This window comes from Labrus bergylta, chromosome 18, assembly GCF_963930695.1.
Source record: "Labrus bergylta chromosome 18, fLabBer1.1, whole genome shotgun sequence".
Taxonomy (NCBI): Eukaryota; Metazoa; Chordata; class Actinopteri; order Labriformes; family Labridae; genus Labrus; species Labrus bergylta.
The window spans coordinates 17,542,688-17,561,440 of NC_089212.1; the positions used below are offsets into that span (position 1 = coordinate 17,542,688).

The 18,753-nt window shown below is 38.1% G+C and overlaps 2 protein-coding genes across 2 annotated transcripts; both read left to right on the forward strand.

Moving 5' to 3' along the window:
- Window positions 1–61: 61 nt before the first annotated feature.
- Window positions 62–6,091, forward strand: nubpl (nucleotide binding protein-like). Its single transcript, XM_020627560.3, has 11 exons — window positions 62–269; window positions 1,301–1,445; window positions 1,650–1,684; window positions 1,993–2,083; window positions 2,272–2,311; window positions 2,436–2,526; window positions 2,624–2,717; window positions 3,810–3,895; window positions 4,159–4,279; window positions 4,524–4,606; window positions 5,979–6,091. Exons 1-11 carry the CDS (start codon window positions 141–143, stop codon window positions 6,039–6,041), a joined length of 978 nt encoding a protein of 325 aa, XP_020483216.1. The 5' UTR covers window positions 62–140; the 3' UTR covers window positions 6,042–6,091.
- Window positions 6,092–6,462: 371 nt separating this feature from the next.
- On the forward strand, window positions 6,463–16,343 carry tmx1 (thioredoxin-related transmembrane protein 1). Its single transcript, XM_020627434.3, has 8 exons — window positions 6,463–6,721; window positions 6,957–7,072; window positions 8,905–8,950; window positions 9,390–9,518; window positions 10,370–10,415; window positions 12,352–12,453; window positions 12,544–12,610; window positions 12,752–16,343. The coding sequence occupies exons 1-8, from the start codon at window positions 6,513–6,515 to the stop codon at window positions 12,991–12,993; spliced, it is 957 nt and encodes a 318-aa protein (XP_020483090.1). The 5' UTR covers window positions 6,463–6,512; the 3' UTR covers window positions 12,994–16,343.
- Window positions 16,344–18,753: the final 2,410 nt, after the last annotated feature.

Genomic DNA, 18,753 nt, shown 5'->3' on the forward strand with positions numbered 1-18,753 from the left:
ACTACAAACTAGGTAATTATAAAATTAAATGAACACTTATCAAACAAAATGCGCACCTTCGATAGCGCATGCGTACTTGGCGCAAGTTTGAGGCTCACCGGGCTAGCCTGCTGAGAGGCTCCTGATCTAAACAGCTAAACATGGCTCAGATCACATACAGCAGACTGTCCCATTTACTGAGAATATCCGCTGATAACGGCTCCGTTTTACGAAGGGGACCGGAAATAAAAAACGCAGCTTCGTGTTGTCTGCAGTTCGTCCGCTGCCAGGTGAGATGATTGTATGATACTGTGATCAAGTGTCAGTCAGGCTAGCTCAGAGCTTCATGATGACGTCAAGTTGGAGATGATGCAAGTTGATGGGCCGGAAGTGTAAAAGTTATAAATAATGATAATCATATTCAAAACACGAGCAGGAATATAACGTATTTTTATTTTAATGCTCTTTTTTTTTTTATAAATTGCATATCAATGTGAGTGTTAATATAATCTCGCTTCGATATAAAAAAAAATTTATTTATTTATTTTTTACAGCTAAAGTTTATTTTGAATGTAAGGCCGGAAATGTTGCTTGTATTTCCCGGAATTTGACATCCAACTTGTCAACAGCTAACTTGTCAACACATTGTTTATAAATGAAAGTTTGAGTTATTTGTATCTTTTGTTATACTTATAATGTAATCATAATTGACTTTTAGAGTATGGTTGTAGTTTCTGAAAAGTTCGATTTTTCACAACTTGACAGCTCTAAAGTCGTAAAGCATTAATAAATGATAACAAATAAGAAAACAATGAAAGGAAAACAATCACTTTCTTTTCAGTAGCAGCCAGAGAGAAGTCAAATCATTTATATAGACCGTTTTTAACCCCATTGGTGTAGTTTAAGACAATTGTGATTGGTCACATAAACACCAGATCATCTCTGTGTTGAAAACTAAACACTCTCAATTTCTTACCAAACTTCATGTTAATGTGTGTTTATTAAACATTACTGTTTAAGCAGCATGTACATAATGCCAGGATGTGTTTATGACTTCTGGTGAATTGAGCTTGACTTATGTCTGCACACAGGATTTGTTTAATAAAAATGGACAATTATGTATTCAGGTTTTAAATCATGGCATGGATAAAGCAAAGTGTTGTTAGTCCTAATTTTGTCCATTTAACTAACAGAAAGTCCCATTTACATATTGATTGATTTATTGAGGTTTCAGATGTAGGTCCTGAAATGAAACTAGCAACATCAAGTCACAACCTCCTTATCCTTTTCATTGCGTACCTCTTGTGTTTGCTCCTCACAGCGCTCTGTGGACAGTAAGGCGTTACAGGAGAGGCAGAAACAGGTGATGGCGAAAGGCCTTCCAAAACAGAAGCCAATCACAGGGGTCAAGCAGGTCATCGTTGTAGCTTCAGGGAAAGGTGGCGTGGGGAAGTCTACCACTGCGGGTAAAGTATGACTTTTCTGATTTAAAAAAGACTATTCATGTTATTCATTATTATTCATATCGTTCATTCTTTTCTTTTTCTTTTTTTATCTCCAGAGAAAATAAAACAAACGCTTCTGAGTTTGGTATTGAATAATAACATTGAGCCAATTATGTTTAAGTTGCGAGTCAGTGGTGTTGAATGTCTTTTTTTGTCTTTCTGCAGTAAATCTGGCTCTTGGATTAATGGCCAACGATCCAGTAAGTTAAATTTTTTGTCCTACTCATTTTTACATTGTGGCAATTCAGCATTTCAGGCCTTTAAAGTACTGAAACTATATCCCATATAAATCAGTTTATATTGGGAGAAAGTGACACATGTATCTCTGGAAAAATATGCTTCACCTCATTGAACGTTATCTTGGAATTCAGAGTTGGTTATTATTACCACAATGCAACTAAAGTAGTTGGAAGACAGTTTCATCCATGTTAGCTTCTCAAAATGACAAATGATCAGTGAGTTGTCAGTCATTTCAGTCTGATATAAGATATCTCTGTTTCTCCCACAGTCTAAGTCAGTCGGTGTGTTGGATGCTGACGTTCATGGTCCGTCGATTCCCAAACTCATGAACCTAAAGGGAAACCCAGAGCTCAGTGACCGTACGGCAAATTGTTTATCTTTCTCCAATTATCCCTTTCTTTCTTTTTCTTGCTAATAAATGACGCCTGGTCATTGGTTTTGGGTTGAAGCCACATTAAGTCAAGGAGCAGTCAGTTGTCCAGAAGGTTTCTGATAATTTGACCTTCTTCAGCTGTTTTCTCTCTCTCTCTCTCTCTCTCTCTCCCAGACAACCTGATGATCCCACTCACCAACTACGGGATTCCTTGGTGAGTCATTGCAATCGACACATTATGTCCTGATGTCTCACCTATTCACTCTTCATGTTCTGGAGCAAAAATAAAATAGCAGCTGGTGCCCGTTGTGTGACTTTCCCCTCATTTTCCCTCTCAGCATGTCCATGGGTTTCCTGGTGGAGGATGTGGCTCCCATTGTGTGGAGGGGGCTGATGGTGATGTCAGCTATAGAGAAACTGCTCAGACAGGTGAGACAGCTTCTCAAAATAGTTAAGACACCCACCTGAGAATGGACAAGAAACTTTAATACATTTTGATGTGTTTTGGGGGTGTGTATGAATGTAGGTGGACTGGGGGTCATTGGACTACCTGGTAGTTGATATGCCTCCCGGGACAGGAGACGTCCAGCTATCAATCACACAGAACATCCCAGTAGCAGGCAAGTATCTCTCTCTCTCCCTCTCTCTCTCTCCCTCACACACACACACATACACACACTTCTATTTGAAGTGTTACAGAATGTAGTAGAGTTTTCTAAATTCATGGTATCAGCTAGTATGCTAGTCAGTGCATTAGTCCTCATAGTAATTTTTTTAAGCCCCTTTTAAGTCCGACCAGTCTGACAAAATATAATCCGCCTCCTGAAAGTGAAGCCAAAAAATGTAGAGCTCCCTCTGCTGACTGACTGCAGTAAAAGTCTTGAACCAGCCTCCTCATTAACAGTTGCCACATGGATCAAACTGTAAAGTTAAATTACACACACAATGTTTCTCAAATCAGGATTATGTCATTGTATCTATGATAGTTATTAACAGGCTGATTTATGTGTTACTGTTTTGAGATAAATTTAGTTTTAATTCATTATTTCATAAAGAAAAGAGCGGATGTAATATGCAGCTCCTTGCAGCATCCTCAACAGGTTTGGAAGAGTAAAAGAGGAAATGTATCAAAAATAGGGTTAGGGTTAGTCGTTGAACTTTCCATAAAGAGTCTCTTTTCTGCTGTGGACTGTACTGAGGGATCTGTGACTTTTTTTTATCGTTGAGTTAATTGTGGGCTTTGGTAAGCAGGAGCATGGTGTCAATTCCTCAGCTCCACCAGTCGGAGATGGAGATGGAGACATGTTCTCTATATGATACAGTCAGTGTATTTGGTGCAAAACAGTCGGCCTTCACAGCAGCCTTGCTCTGTGCGACCACCACAGATGGATCTGAATTTGGCTGACACAATTCAATGCATCATTTTCTATAGGGCACTTGTAATTTTATCAGAAAATTCAAAAAGCACAAGAGCAGGAAAAGCATTTCACCGAACCCGGGACGGTATGAAAAACTAGAATCTAAACAGTAACTGAAGCTGTCAGACAAATGTAGAGAAGTAAAAAGTAAGTTTCCCTCAGAGGGAGAAGAGGTAATGAATTGCATAAAACTTAAATACTCAAATAAGGGTAAATACCTTGAATGCGCGCTAAGGAAATGTATTTGGAAAAGTTCTGTTATACAAAATCCACCATTGGTGTTTCGTTGTGCAGGTGCTGTTATCGTGTCAACGCCGCAAGACATCGCTCTGCTAGATGCTCGGAGAGGAGCGGAGATGTTCAAGAAAGTTCACGTGCCGGTAATCTTTGTTGTATGAATGTTTGTCAATAAGGAGGCTTAAAGCCCTCAGCTCCTCCTATGTGTTTGAATCAAAGTTAGATTTAGACAAATTTCCCAATATAGCGACTGCTGTTTTTGAGCTTTGAAACTCTGCTTCAGAAACCAACGGGTGACGTCACTGAGACTACGTCCTGATTTATACAGTTTAAGGGGTCCAACACCCATCGACTGTTTTTTTAATGTTTTTTATACACACATGAACTGAGGTTGGTGTTCCTGCAGGTTCTCGGTCTGGTTCAGAATATGAGCGTCTTCCAGTGTCCCAACTGTAACCACCAAACTCACATCTTCGGCTCTGATGGGGCCCGACAGCTCGCTGACACTCTGGGAGTCCAATTCCTTGGTAGGTACAGAAGCAGCAGCTCGTTTTAATAGAGAAGACAGCAGGTTTTTTTCAGTTTGTGGAGTAACATTGTAACTTACTTAATAAATACTGCATAGGTATGACCATCTGTCTCAAGAGGTGCCACTCATGTCTTATTCCCCTGTTATGCCAAAACGATGAGCATGGTTTAAGGGATTTATTGTAGTCGAATAAAAATCTTTCAGCTGTAATTTCCTTTTTACACTTCTCTGTCATTCTCCAGGTGACATACCTCTTCATCTGAACATCAGAGAGATGTCAGACAGAGGGACTCCAGTGGTCATCTCCTCCCCAGACAGTCCGGAGGTATTTTTTTATTTTTTTATTCTTCACTATTTTTTTAAATTTAATTCAATACTTTCCTGTTTATTGTTGACTTTTATTTTCTGTTTTTGGCATTCCTGGGGCCCGTTTCTGAAAGAAGCTTCAACAAACCCTCAGTCTAACCCTGATTTACTCTCAGATGAGAATCTCAGATTTTTTCGGTTCCAGATCAGCAGATTTCAGTTTGTTAAATCAACTCTGAGTAGGTCCACTCGGTGTTCAGCGCGTGCACCACGACGATAAAAAGCCAACATGAACGGAGCCCCGATTCTACGATTCACCATGGCAACAGGTGACAAAAAAACAGATCCTCCTACTTTCGATATAACCATTTCGATATATAGCCTATCTTCATGTGGACATACGGCGAATATGAACAGAAGAAGGAAAAAAAGGAACACTGCTTCAGCGCAGCAGCAAAGGAGAGAAAAGTAGTGTAAGAGAAAACAGCTGCTCACGTCAGCGCGTAGTCTATTACTAATTTAATATTCAATCAGAATTATAATATTGCAGGTCAAAACTGGTGGAATTGTATTAAACCTACAATTTATTTTCATTAAGATGTAATCCAGCGGAAGAAAAGCGACTTTAAAACAGCTCAAAATGAAATATAAGAACATACTAGGCTCCTATAGCCTAGATTTAAAGTTAACTTAATTCAGAGTCTATTTGAATGTGCATTAACTTTATCCCCAACATAGTGGGGGATAATGCTGTATTCACACCTATGATTCACACACATAGGCTAGGCTAAATATCCTCTCACCTTTATCCTGTTTAGTTTATTAATTAATTAGAGCCTACATTAACATCTCCTGACGTTAATGTAGGCTCTAATTCCCTGCAGAGTAATGCAGTCCCTTCATGCCGAGGCTTGACTAAAAGACGAGCCATGTTCGATAAAATGGTTCGTTTTATACGCTGTAGTAATGCCTACCTCACGTATCATATTTAAAACAACCTGGATTTTTATTCAGACAAACGGTGAATCTTCACTAACACGCGCGTGATACGGAGCGAATGTAGAATGAGGAAATGAAGCGGCGTTTCTGGCTCTGAAAGAGGGAGGAGACAGAGAGAAACTCTGGGATTCACTGAAGGAAACCTGCTCCCAACCAGGTCAGGATCACAGACTCAGTTACCATAGTAACTGACTCAGAGGTAAAGTTACCTCCCTCTCTGGAACGGGCTGGAGTTACCCCCTGCACAAAACCTTCATTCAGAAACGTGCCCCTGGTAGTGACAGTTCCTTGTGTTTATTTGTATTTTTAAACAAACAGATTGTTCCTTACTCTCGCTAAGTACTTTAATCAGCATATTTGTGTGTGTGTGTGTGTGTGTGTTTATTTTGCAGGCTGAGGCATACAAGAAGGTTGCATCTGTTGTTGTCCAGAGACTTGAAGAAGTCAATACCTGATCTGCATTTCCAACAGGAAGTCAGCTGGTTTGACTGTGATGACTGTACACTTTTTAAAACAAACAATATACAACAAACACGTAAAAAAAAAAAAAAAAAAAGACATCTACAAAACACACACAGTAGTAACACATAAAACACCTTCTCTGTCGTAAAACGCACAATAAGTTGAATTCAGGAGCACAGTTAGTATACTGTGTATAAGCACTGCAGTATTATTGAATGAATGTGAATCAATATGTGATTATATTTAATAAAACAGTGAGCGCAAAAGCCTGTGTGTTCATTATCTTCTAATTAACACATTTTAACCATTATAATAAATTGAATTCCATTTGGGATGATAAATAAAACTTTTTTTTTTTTTTTTTTTTTTTAAATATGGTAATTTCTTCCAGCTGACGCCGACATTACTGTAAGCGCGCACACCGGAAGTGAGCTGCAGTGTCTCGACTCTCGGATCAGGCAGACATGGCGTGTTTGCTCCCGAGCAGCAGTTCAACTATGTTTTCTTCTCCAACAACAACAACGCGGCGACTGAGACACCGCTCGTGGATACGCTGTTTGTTTTTGGCGATGTGTTTAACGTCGCCGCCGGTCTCCGCGAAGCCGGACAGCCTCAGGGAAGTCACCGACGGGAACTGGGAGGACATCCTGTCGGGAGAATGGATGATTGAATTGTCGGTACACTTGCTATCGGCTAACTAGCTCGCTAGCCTAGTCGGTTAGCTTCAGTAGCGATTCTTTTTTTAATCTCGCAGAAAACGATTTTCCTGTGCATGTTCTGATTTAACTTGTAATTTGCTCGTTTTGTATGATTATGATATCTCCTGTGACTAAAAAAAAAATATATATATTTAAATTTCTAAGCTGTTTTATCCCGAAGCCTTATCTGTGAAATGTTACACCTCGCAGCTACGCACCCTGGTGTCCGGCGTGCCAGCAGCTGCAGCCGGCGTGGAAGGAGTTTGCGGACTGGGGGGAGGACATGGGGGTCAACATAGCCAAGGTGGACGTGACAGATCAACCCGGTAGGCCTTGAATGACCTTCTCTGATAACTGGCAGCTCCACTTTGAATCATGCAAAAAGAAAAGAAAAAGCAAAAGAAGCTTTCGAGCCAGTGCAGCATATCGAAACTGAGCTGTATAGTCAGTGTTTTTGACTTTTCTAATTGCAATGTTTGTGTAATAGTTGTCAGTCGATTTAAATTGATTTATATTGTGAGGTTTTTATTTTTTATTATTATTATTATTTAGACAATGCAGTGAATACTGTTTGCATCAAATTAAGATTTTTTTATTTTTATTTTTATTTTTTTTACAATAATTATTAAAAGAATAAAATAAAATAACTTTATTGATCCCAAACTGGGAAATTGTGGCGTTACAGCAGCAGGTTATCCAACACACAATATGAGTAAAAAAACCCACAATGTTAGCAAATCTAAACACAATTATAATATTAACTACAAAGTACTAAAATATATAAAAAATAAGAAAGTGAATATATACAACCAGGATTTAACTAAGCATTACTACTAATTAGCGTCTTTTTGCTCAGTACATGTTGGGGCATGTTGGGGAAAAAGTTCAGTTAAGTTTACTACGTTTCACAGCACACAGAAAAAAGTAATAATAGGAAAATATAAATGCATTTGATCCTTCCATTAACGCTTACACCAGTGCTTAGACTTTCAGGATAACGCCCGTTACAGTTTAGTATCTTTTGAGTTTTCAATTCCCAGTCGTGTGGTCGTGACTGATGCACATTTAAAACCAGTCTTAACCATAACTGAGTAAATCTGTCCATTTGGATATAAAGCGAGAGGGTACATTCTCCATAACATAGATTTCATTAACTTTATCCTTTACTCCTCTGATGCGGGCGTTCAGGATGCAGTCAGTTTCTAGTTGTGGTCTTCTTACCTGCAGATATTAAGATATAAAGGAGATATTTCTAATATTTTTTTCTACTCACAGTGAGCATTATCACATTTTTTGAAACACTTCTCAGTAAAACGCTATTATACAACAAAAAAACGACCTAAAAATAGCCTCAAAGTTGAGTGAGCGTCTCTCAACTTCAATGAAAACCTTCATCATTGCTATGAAGAAAGTGGGATTTATTTGCATAACTTTAGACATTTTGGACTAGTAGCCACGGACACAGTTTGCAGTTTTCACTAAAGATACTCCTGCAATTCAGGTGTAAAAATAAAAACACTTACAGTTTCAGTTACAAAGGCCATTCCAAAACGAGTTAATGAGTTGCATATCTATTCAGAGAGAGAAAAATCTTCATATTTGTGGATGAAATGAATATGTTTTGCTAATCCTCAAAGCTTTCAGGTGCCTAAGTGTCTGCATTACATCATTCAGGGACAGTTACTTTAGTAATGGTAAGGAACATATGACAGAATCTCTTGCATTCAATGAAATGACGTAAACACAAAGTATTTACTTTCATGTCATACTCTTGTCTGTTGCTTTGCCAATGACTTGTTGGATGTTAGAAAACAGTTAATTGAGGTTTGGAGGCATTACATTTCAGTCAAAAGACAACAGTTCATTTGTCATTTTGTTGAATTGTCTTGCATGTCCTGACAGCTTGCTCATTCCGTGGGACACTGCTTGTGTAAAAACATACTTACAGACTTTAGCAGAGGAGTGCTGCTTCATTTTTTGTTTTGTGTTTATTTTTCTGTATAGAATATAAATGAATGTGTTGCTCAGTGGGTTTTTGTAGCAGCTGCCAGACTTTTAAGAGAGTCGGTCTGCCAAGTCTGAAATTGTTTTCAGTTAAGTTATGAGTCAAACGTCTTCTTCTTGCACACTAACAGTTGTCATCTCCTCTGTCCGTTAGGTCTGAGTGGGCGATTCATCATCACTTCACTTCCTACTATTTACCAGTAAGTTATTTAGTGGTTTTGTTGTTTCCGCTTTCTTGTTGGCTGGTTGCACCATTCAAAATAGAACATTCTAGTGGGTTGAGCTAATCTCATGTGTATTCACATTACTTCGATTATGACAGGAAAAGTGTTTCTAAACCAGAGAAAATAAGAACAAATACGTATGTGTTCAGTTATACCAGTGGCCTTCTCATTAATGCAGACTGACAAACACCAAGTCCATGAGATTTTTAATACAGAAAACTACTTCAAGAAAAGTATTCAAACTAATGTCACAACTGTTTTGTTCAGCTCAGTTGGGGGGATCTGGTGACAGAACATATTAATCAATGGTGCACACGTTTCTACAGCTGTGCAGATACGTTTAAACACTTCCTCCTTTCAGGTCTGCAGGACTTTTTTGACAGCCTGAATAAGGTTTGAAAATGTTGTGTTTCAGCTGCAAGGACGGCGTCTTCAGGAAGTATCAAGGAGCTCGCACTAAAGAGGACTTCCTCAGCTTTGTCGATGAGCAGAAATGGAAAGCAGTTGAGCCAGTCTCCTCCTGGCTCGGGCCATCTTCATTTCTGTGAGTTTATAAAAACCATGGTGGTGTTTACATGTGGTGGTAGGGGGGCCGCTTTTTTAACTTCTTCTTCAAAAAAAAATATGATTATTGTTTGGGCTGCAAATTAGTCACATTGTTATTTCAATATGAGCATTTAAGGGATTGCAAAAGCCGTAAGCTGTAAACAAGCAATGTTTCCTCCCCCTGTGTTTGTACATTTTCATCCACGGGATGGAGGTCTGCTTAATGTCCCTTGTTTCGCATAATTTTTATGCAGTCGGATAAAGCTCAAGGTAGCTATCAGCTTCCATCAGCTTAAAAGGAGACAGTTTAGTCTTGGAAAAAAAGCATCCTGGTTTTGTTTTGGATTTAAGTGGGACATGTTGCAAACACTCGTGTTGTTTAAGACATGATGGACTGCAGAAAGACAAAAACTCGTGAGTCATAGCTAATATGCACACCACACATACTGTACATTTAGTTAGTTTATAACACTTAATATGTCGTTATTGCAATGTTCTATATTATCACACAATCCATTAGTTCTCATATCCTGCAGGCCAAACTATTATACATTAATATCCCAAATAAGCCTCCCTTGTAGTCAGTGTTTTCACATTGATATCACTTAGCTCTCTGGATTCAGCATTTTTTTCCTTTTTTTAGCTCCTCATCACTGTGACAGTTTCATATCCTTAAAAGATAAAGGAACATCATTCTCTTGTTTGTTCTATTCTGAGTGTCTTCCTGTTGGTCTAAAATCAGAACAACAACCACTCCAATTCCATCCTCATTATGTTTTTGTGTTGAGGCCTTGTTGTGACGTTACAGTTTGATAAATCCTTGCTGTCTTTTCCTCCTCTTTTCTGCAGAATGAATTCAATGTCTGCTTTGTTCAAGCTCTCCATGTTCATCCGGGTGAGTGAGGTTTTCTCTCTTGTTGTAAGGTCAAATGATTTAGTTAATTGAAGAAGGTGTTAATCAGTGTAAAACGGCACGAGAAAACAGACTTGAATGTTGAATTAATGTTAAGAACATAAAAAAGATCCAGTTTTAAAGGATACAAGCATGACTCAAAAGACAGAACAAAATGTAGGTGACCTGACCTGTAATGCAAACTACACATATTGTTTTATATATATTGTAGTTCTGTCAGCCAGACGGTGAACGTAAGCATGAGTAAATATAAGGTTTATGTTTATCATAGAAAAGGGGGAATATCCAGTGAACAGTGTGACTTTTTGAGGCATATATTTCATGTTGCTTTTGAGCAACAATGGAGCTCTCAAGCATCGAGGAGTAAAATGTATAAGGCCTTGGTTACACACATACTCTGACAAAGAGAAGGATTTACAGTAGAAGCATTTCTTTAAACAATGTAGTGGTTATTAATAAGAGGTAAGACAAAAATATACATAATACATTAAACTGTGTCCCTTTTTAGGAAATGACTTTCTGACCGTAACATTCAGCTATACCGTGATATACGTGTATACAAGTTTCTACAACAATGAGCATTTGTGGACTCTTGGTGGAGCCAAAAGACAGATCAATGAAAATATGCATTTAGTATTTAGTCTACAGCTTTAACCTAAATTTTACTGTGAATGTATTCTCTATAAACATTATATTTACTGCCAACATTTTCCTCATTGTTATTAATTAATCATTTTCAAAAAGTACTTAAAGGCTTTATATGCGATTTTTTTGATCCAGCAGATGTCGCCCTTGAATAACAGCATGAAACCAAAACAACTCACGCTGCATTGTTGTGTTAGCATGCTAATGCTAGCGATCTTTATTATGCTCGTATCTTCACACTGCATGTAAATTTACCTGAAATGAGCGTGATCTAGAAACACAGTTAAGCAGTGAGTACAGTATGTTAGCCTTCTTTTCTCTAGTCCCTCAATTAAACAACTTTTATACACAAGGGGATGAGTCAGCCGGCCGTCCTGGCGATGTAAACAAACTGAAGATAGAACTCGGAAAACATCACAGACAGTGGGACTCGGGTGTTACATCCATTGTAGACAGTCATGACTCACAGAGTTATTTTCAGAGGATATACTTGATTTTTATTACATGTAAGTGTGAAAAATCGCATATAAAGCCTTTATTAAAGAGCTCATATTATGCCCTTTTTGGGGTTTGTATATTTAATCTATGTCCCTACTTTTGTACATTCACAATAGCTAAAGTCCAAAAAAAGTGTCTGTTTTCATGTACTGCTCCTCCTTGCTCCCTCTACGCTCTGAGTCCGTCAGCTGCACTCTGTTGAGCCCACACTGTTAGACCCCACTTGGGCCAAGTCTGCTCTGATTGGTCTGCTGATCCGCTCTGTCGTTATCGGTCAGTTGCTCAGCACGCTTCTCGGAAATTTCAACATGAGCTGTTGGGCTTGCCACAACGAGCCAATGAGCTTAGATCAGTGATCTCACACTGACAATGACGTCAGACTGACAATTTTTTATCGAGGGGGGCTAGAACCGAGTGTTACATGCAGCTAACGCTACAGCTAACAGGAGGACGTAGGAGAAGCCGCGTTTCCGCAGACTTTGAATTTTTGCACGTAGATGTGCCTAAACATGCACAGGACACTTGGAAAACACACTAAAGAGCATATAAAACCAGAAAAAGCATAATATGGGACCTTTAAAAGAAATGTAAAAAAATAATGTGAAAGCAAAAAAGTCAGTTTAACCATTTGACCATGCATTTGGATTGTTAAATGCACTAAATAAATGTCATATTTAATTTAATGACTTCCTTGGGCAAAGTTGTCCTTTCTTCTAACTTTTTTCGTGGTTTATTGCATTAAGTAAAACAGTTTTTACTCTCTTTTGTTTTCCAGCGTTGTCATAACTACATGACGGAGCAGCTGGGGATTCCTGTTTGGGGGTCTTACGTCATCTTTGGCCTGGCCACTCTGTTCTCTGGCCTTGCACTTGGGCTGGTGAGTTCTTGTGCATCACTAAGTTGTTGTGTTTTAATAAAAAGACTGCAGTAAAAGTTTCACCATCTTGTTGTTGATCTGCCTTTGCAGTTACTGGTCTTCATCGCAGACTTTGTCTTCCCCTCACGTCGATTTTCTTCTCAGGATTACTACCAAAGTGAGTTTTTTTAATAATAAAATGTTAATAAATGTTGTTTTACCTGCTGTAAAAACATAGTAAAGATAATAAACCTACACATACTTATGTTTTGGTTTATTCTGGGCCCCCTGACTGTTGTTCTGAATGTTTATTCTGCAGAAAAACAGACGATGGAGCAGGCGAGATTATTCCAACGACAAGAGGCCGAACATGAGGCAGATGGCGAGGAAGACGACGACGAAGAAGAAGAAGAGGATGACGACAGCGATGTCTGGAGGACAAGGAGAGGGTCACCAGAGGGTCGCCCAGAATCAAAGGGACAAGGATTCTCTGATGAAGCTCTGAGGAAGAGGGTGGTGGGAAACCGTGAGGACGATGACGATGATGAGGAGGACACTTAAAGAATCACCCGTTCTCTACTCCTTTTGAGAAAATCAACGAGGAGTCTGCAAAGTCGGAGGAGTTTTGGTCCTGAGCAGCAGTGTTTACAGCAGGGAGCCCCTTAAGCCTAACCCCTTTAACTTCCCCCTTTTCCCTTTTCCCTTTTCTCCTCCTCCTCCTCCCTCTCTGGGCCCCCTAGAAACACCTCGCCTCTTTGCTTCTCCTTCTCTTGTTTTTAAATGGGAGCGCTTTAGACTCTCACACTGCTCTCTCTGCCTGAGCAGAAGGCTCCAGCTGGAAAAAAAAGCAAAAACACTCCTGACACCTGTTTTCACTTGTTGAAACAAAAAGCATTGTCAAGGTTTAGGTATGAAGAGCGGCAGAGATGGATTTTGCAATGTTGTTTATGCTATGCATTGTTTTTTAAAGAAATGTGTGTTAATTATATGTTTATTATTCTGAGTGATTATAACAGGCTTTGGGTTACTTTGTACCGTTTGACTATTCAACTTATCTATACAAACAGTTATAATACCTTGCATATATTTACAAACTGACAGTTCAGTTTAACACGATGCACACACACCATTCCACATTTAGCTGTTTGATGGATAAAAGAGTGGAAAGGAATGGCTCAAAGGTTTTTGTTATAATCCTCACAAACCGATAATTTGATTCTTTATGAGAAATACTTAATAAAAAAGCAACCAATGCATCAGTTTACACCATAGACTGTATATTGATAAACGCCTCCATCTCCTTCTGCTGTTGAAAAAAAAAGCCAATTTACCCTCACAGCGGGTGCTGACAGTGCGCTGATGTTGCAGTTGAAGCCAAGACACGTGCAGAAAGGAGCTGGCTGGTTGATCCTTGGAACTGATGCTAACCAAAGCACTCGTCAAAACGTACCTGTAAAATCGGTGCAGTCTACGGCAGAACAGACTCTTGTTTCGGTTTGAAGCAGACGCCGTTTTATGAAAGTTGAAAAACCTTTGTGTTAGCGTTCGTCATGATTCCTCTGGCAGTTCTTCCTCTACCCTGCTAATCTGATACAGAGCGCTGTAGGAGATGCATTTGTCAACAGAGCTATCAAACATGACGTTGCATCTCCTCTTCTTCCACATAAAAAAACTTAATGAAACAAATGTTCTCAGAAAAGTGAAAACTTGGTCATAAATCAGATTCACAATATCGAACATTATTTTGTATTAACATGTATTTTCTATTTTTAAGTTTGCTCCCTGTGTCATCTGTTAGCATGGAGGAGGTGCGGTTTATATAATTCTGGCTTCACTTTTCAGCAGCGCTTGTGCTGTCTATTCTTTATACAGTCTGTGGTTTACACAGTTTAGCCAAACAAACTCTGTTTTGATAAAGAGGTTTTGCTCATTATAACTGCAATGCTTCAATTAGCGCTCCCTGGCTGCACTGGCTCCTTTTGCTCCAATATTTCCAACTATAGAAACCTTACTGGTAATTGCTTCACAATAAAGCTCATAGACCACTTTTGGGTCCTGACCCACCAGTTGAGCAGTTGTAGGAAGGATTTGTTGTGATTTGCAGTGACTTCATTCAGCTCTGCTACAGTGTGTCAGGAGAGTCGACAGTAAAGAAATGATGATCTGAATTAGATAAGTCCCATAAATCTTGATTAAGTGTCTGACATACATTTCAGTATGAAGCAGTGGCTTATAAAAAGAGGTGGATGTAGTGTTCTGGGTTTTTTAATGTGAAAGAACTTGAAATGTTTCAACCTGCATTTCTTTAAATGGCCAGCAGGAAGGTGAACATGCTGTTTGCAAAAAAGTGTTGGATTCAATAGAAGACCCCTCTTTTCACTTGACTTATTACATCAGTATATTCTTCTTTTTCCCTGAAGTTTTCTGTTCTTCATTGATAGTTTAATGTTTTCTCCAATCGAGCATGATTTTCATTTGTACATTGAGGTCTTGTTGACAGAAAATTGTGCACATTTTGCTTCTGATGTCAAAACCAACCTTTAGGCTTCAAAACAGTGTCCCACCCCCCAAAAAACTCAAATATAACTAAGTGTATTTGTCTGATTTCTTTACAGAAATATGAATCATTAACCTAATTAAAAAAACAACAACATGCACCTGACCTTGAACCTTGAAATAAGATTGAGTTACCTTGACTCGTCAGGTGACTGTGGCTTATATTGAGCACATGGAGATGTTTTTCATTGAATCCGACAAATACACTCTGTAATATTTGAGATTTTGCAGTGCACAAACCAATGTGTGATGTCACAGCTGGGAAATCCAAATGTACAGTCTTTGGTGTTGGAGGCCTTTTTGAATCCAGTGTTAGAATGGCCAACTCCACCATAGAAAGTATTTTAATAAACATTTCAATTTCAGAAAAAGGAAACAGACCTCAAATTGTTTGAAAAAATTCAGGGTTTGATTTAGTTAAAGTCTTAAGGATTATAACTTAAACACAGGACACAGGTTAAAATCTACTTTTAGTTCTTATCCCGAGTGTGTGTTAAGTGTGCATCGTGTCTGCACAGGTACGTTCGGGGCAGGAACCCTTCTCAAAGCATCTGTGCTCTGCTCAGTAATCACACCAAAGCTTTGACTGCTGCGTTCTCAACAGTCCGCAGAAAAGTAAACCACGCTAAGAAGATGCTTATTTCTATTCACTCCCAATAAGACGCCTGGTGAATGTTGTTCTGTAGATACTGTATGACTCCATTATGTTCTCACAAAATCAACCACTGAGATGTAAAACGTTATTTTTTGTTTCTTATATTTACGTGTGTTTCTCCTCATTGTCAAACAATGTCTTCTTAAAAGGTCGTATTGACGTGTGGCATATCTGTCCTGATGCTGCTCTGCTTTGTTGGAACAGTACGAGGACTTAAATGAACAAAGGGAGGTTTACTTTTATCCTACTGTAATCTTGTTTTAACCCCTTTCAAACAGTATTTCATTTTGTACACCAGAACTTCTGAGACTAATTTCTCCTTTAATGAGTGCAGTTTTTGTGATGTGGTTGCTGGCACTTTCTGCATATATTTCATAGAGTAGAAGGGCAGCCTGTGTCTGTGTCTGTCTGAGCTGTGTGTGTGTGTGTGTGTGTGTGTGTGTGTGTGTGTGTGAGAGAGAGAGAGAGAGACATGTTTTCAATGCTCATTTCATTGTTTATTTTATTGGACTTAAAGATGACTGGAGTAGATGTTTTTCTTTCTGCTATTCTCTATTCTACAAAAAGTGAATAACTAATTAAATAACTGGATGAAACCGGTTGCCTTTTTTACCTGTCCACCCTGAAAGGCTTGTAGCATTCACTCTGAGCTTCTTCTTTGAACATTTTGTTGAATAAAGATTGAACTCTGGAAACTGTATCTCACATCAGCTGCTTTTCTTTCTTGCTCCCGAAAGCTGACTCGTACAAATATCAACTTTATTCATCAGTGAACAAGAAGACACAACAGCTGCTAGCAACGCAAACATTTTTTATTTATATTTGGGACACCTGGAAAACACTGAAATAAAGAAATTTAAATTATTTGTGGCAATGCTTTAAAAAAAAAAAAATAGTAGAACTATAGCAGCTGTGGCAGATCAAATCCTGTTTATAATTAACAATATAATAATACTAAAAATATGTTTTACATAAAAGTAAAGTAAAGTAATTGAGAAACTGGTCCATATGACTGTCTCTATCTGATAATGATGTTAACATGGATTAACAACCAGCGTTCCCAAATTAGAGGCTGGATTCTTACAAATGGCCAATTTAAAAAAGGAATGAAGGAAAACCACAATTTCCCAACAAAATATTCATAAACTATTGGGACTTCCTTCAAATTGTTTATTTTAGATAAAACATGTTTTCATTAGGCCTATTTATTGTCCTTTTAGTTGCTGAGTACTCAAGTAACTGTCAAATTATCACAATTTTTCAGATTTTCTATGTTTTACTTGACTGTAACCAAGGAGGGCATTTTAAAAAAAGGCCTTGCACTAGCCTTGTGGGATCAACAGGTTAAAGACAGGTGCCAAATCAAACTGCTATTGTTTGGATAAACATGGAGAGATTCAACCAAAAAGGGGTTTAGCCTCATTTTGATCCAAACTCAGCTGAGGAGTCTCTACTGTACCAAAATCACTTACTTCCTGAAGTTCTGCAAGGTAAGTGTTATGACCTTTAATTGTTTAGCCTATGTTGTTTGTTAGCTTATTAGCCAGTAGCTTACAGTGGCTGAGAAGTATTTTAGTGGTTGTGAAATAAAAAGCTTTAATATCTGCTTTGAAGTTACAGATTTTGGTTGATGTTGTTGATGTACTTATCTGAAGGAAAAAGCATCAAGTACTGGCTGACATTTACATAAAAAACTCACTTTGTCTGCTAGTAAAACTTTCCCTATGCTGGAGGTTTCCAGTTTCTCAACCTTTTAGTGATTGGCTTTCCATTTTGTTACATAGAAAATCCAGCTCAACCAGGTATTTTTGAATCGTGGAGTGTACAGAAATATCTCCATGCAATAAACAAGTATCTAATGACAAACTTAAATAGTGCTTAATTTAGAGGGGACATCTCTTTGGTTGACTGTGTACGACTCAGAGATATGAAATTAACTTAATAAGGACAATGCAGTTAACGTAGTTTTTACAACAATATGACAATACAAAATTTCTACAAACCACTGTAAATTTGAAATTTAAGATACAACAGTTAAAAATGGGTAAAGCTGTGATTTGCTTTTAGAAAGCATTTTGACTTTCTTGCAAAAGCCTTCAAATCTGGAATACATTTTCAGGACTGGTTGTATAATGATGAAAGGTTTCTGATTGTAAAGGGTGAAGTTTGAGCCCATACTGTCTTATAACTATAGAAATGAGAAAAAATCATTGAATGCATGAACACCTTGGCTGCAGTGGTCAGCGTATACTGAAGTGTCTAATTAATTTAAAACAATTAAGGTTCTTGTTTTTGTTTATTTGAAAATTCAAGGGAAAAAATATTTTAAAAGAAAATACAAAAATAACAATAAATTTGAATAAGTTCCAGTCCTTGCCAGCAGATGTCACTGTTGCACTCTTTTGAGGGTTATTTCTAAATCATCTGCAAGGAACGCCTATTCATTTTATAGGCCACTACCTTTAAACTCCAAGGCAATTCAAAGTAGGGTTGTCACAATACGAGAATTTAAACTTTGATATGTAACTGGTAAACATTAAATTATTACTTGTTCCGGTAACACAGCAACAAACAAATAAAAGTCCTAAGTACCCATTGTTGCGTACATTCTTAATAACATTATCAATCCATGCATCAAGAAGTTGTCAGTGTATTTGTGCTCTCTCTCTCTCTCTCTTGTTGGCAGTAGCTTTGGGTTGAAGGTTTGAGGTTTTCTTTTTAAGATTTGGCTATCGATCATTAAAATAAAGTAGATTGCATTGTTTCAAATCACGTGATATCAAAGTATTGAAGACGCTGACAACCTTAATTGCAAGTGTTTTACCAAAAACATATGCATTCAGAAGAGAAACAGCTGGCCATATAGAAATACACAAAATAGTAGATGTATTTAAAGTGTAAAAAAAAGTGAAAATAAGAAGGCAGTTCAAGATAAAGGCTAAAAGTAGTAGTGGAAATCCATTTCAGGGCACTACACTTTGTGGAGCAGATGAACAGACTGTAACATTTGAAAAAGTCCTTGTAGCAAATGAAAAGCTACAGTTCAAATTTCCTCCAGCTCGTTCTCCTGAGTGCTTCTCATTTCCTTTGTGAGTGTTACCTCCACCCTC

Coding starts and splice junctions, on each gene's coding strand:
- nubpl (XM_020627560.3), top strand. CDS start 141: ATGGCTCAGATCACATACAGCAGACTGTCCCATTTACTGAGAATATCC. Junction 1,446..1,649: donor GGGGAAGTCTACCACTGCGG/GTAAAGTATGAC, acceptor GTCTTTCTGCAG/TAAATCTGGCTCTTGGATTA. Junction 2,718..3,809: donor ACAGAACATCCCAGTAGCAG/GCAAGTATCTCT, acceptor TTCGTTGTGCAG/GTGCTGTTATCGTGTCAACG.
- tmx1 (XM_020627434.3), top strand. CDS start 6,513: ATGGCGTGTTTGCTCCCGAGCAGCAGTTCAACTATGTTTTCTTCTCCA. Junction 7,073..8,904: donor GGACGTGACAGATCAACCCG/GTAGGCCTTGAA, acceptor TCTGTCCGTTAG/GTCTGAGTGGGCGATTCATC. Junction 10,416..12,351: donor AGCTCTCCATGTTCATCCGG/GTGAGTGAGGTT, acceptor TTTGTTTTCCAG/CGTTGTCATAACTACATGAC.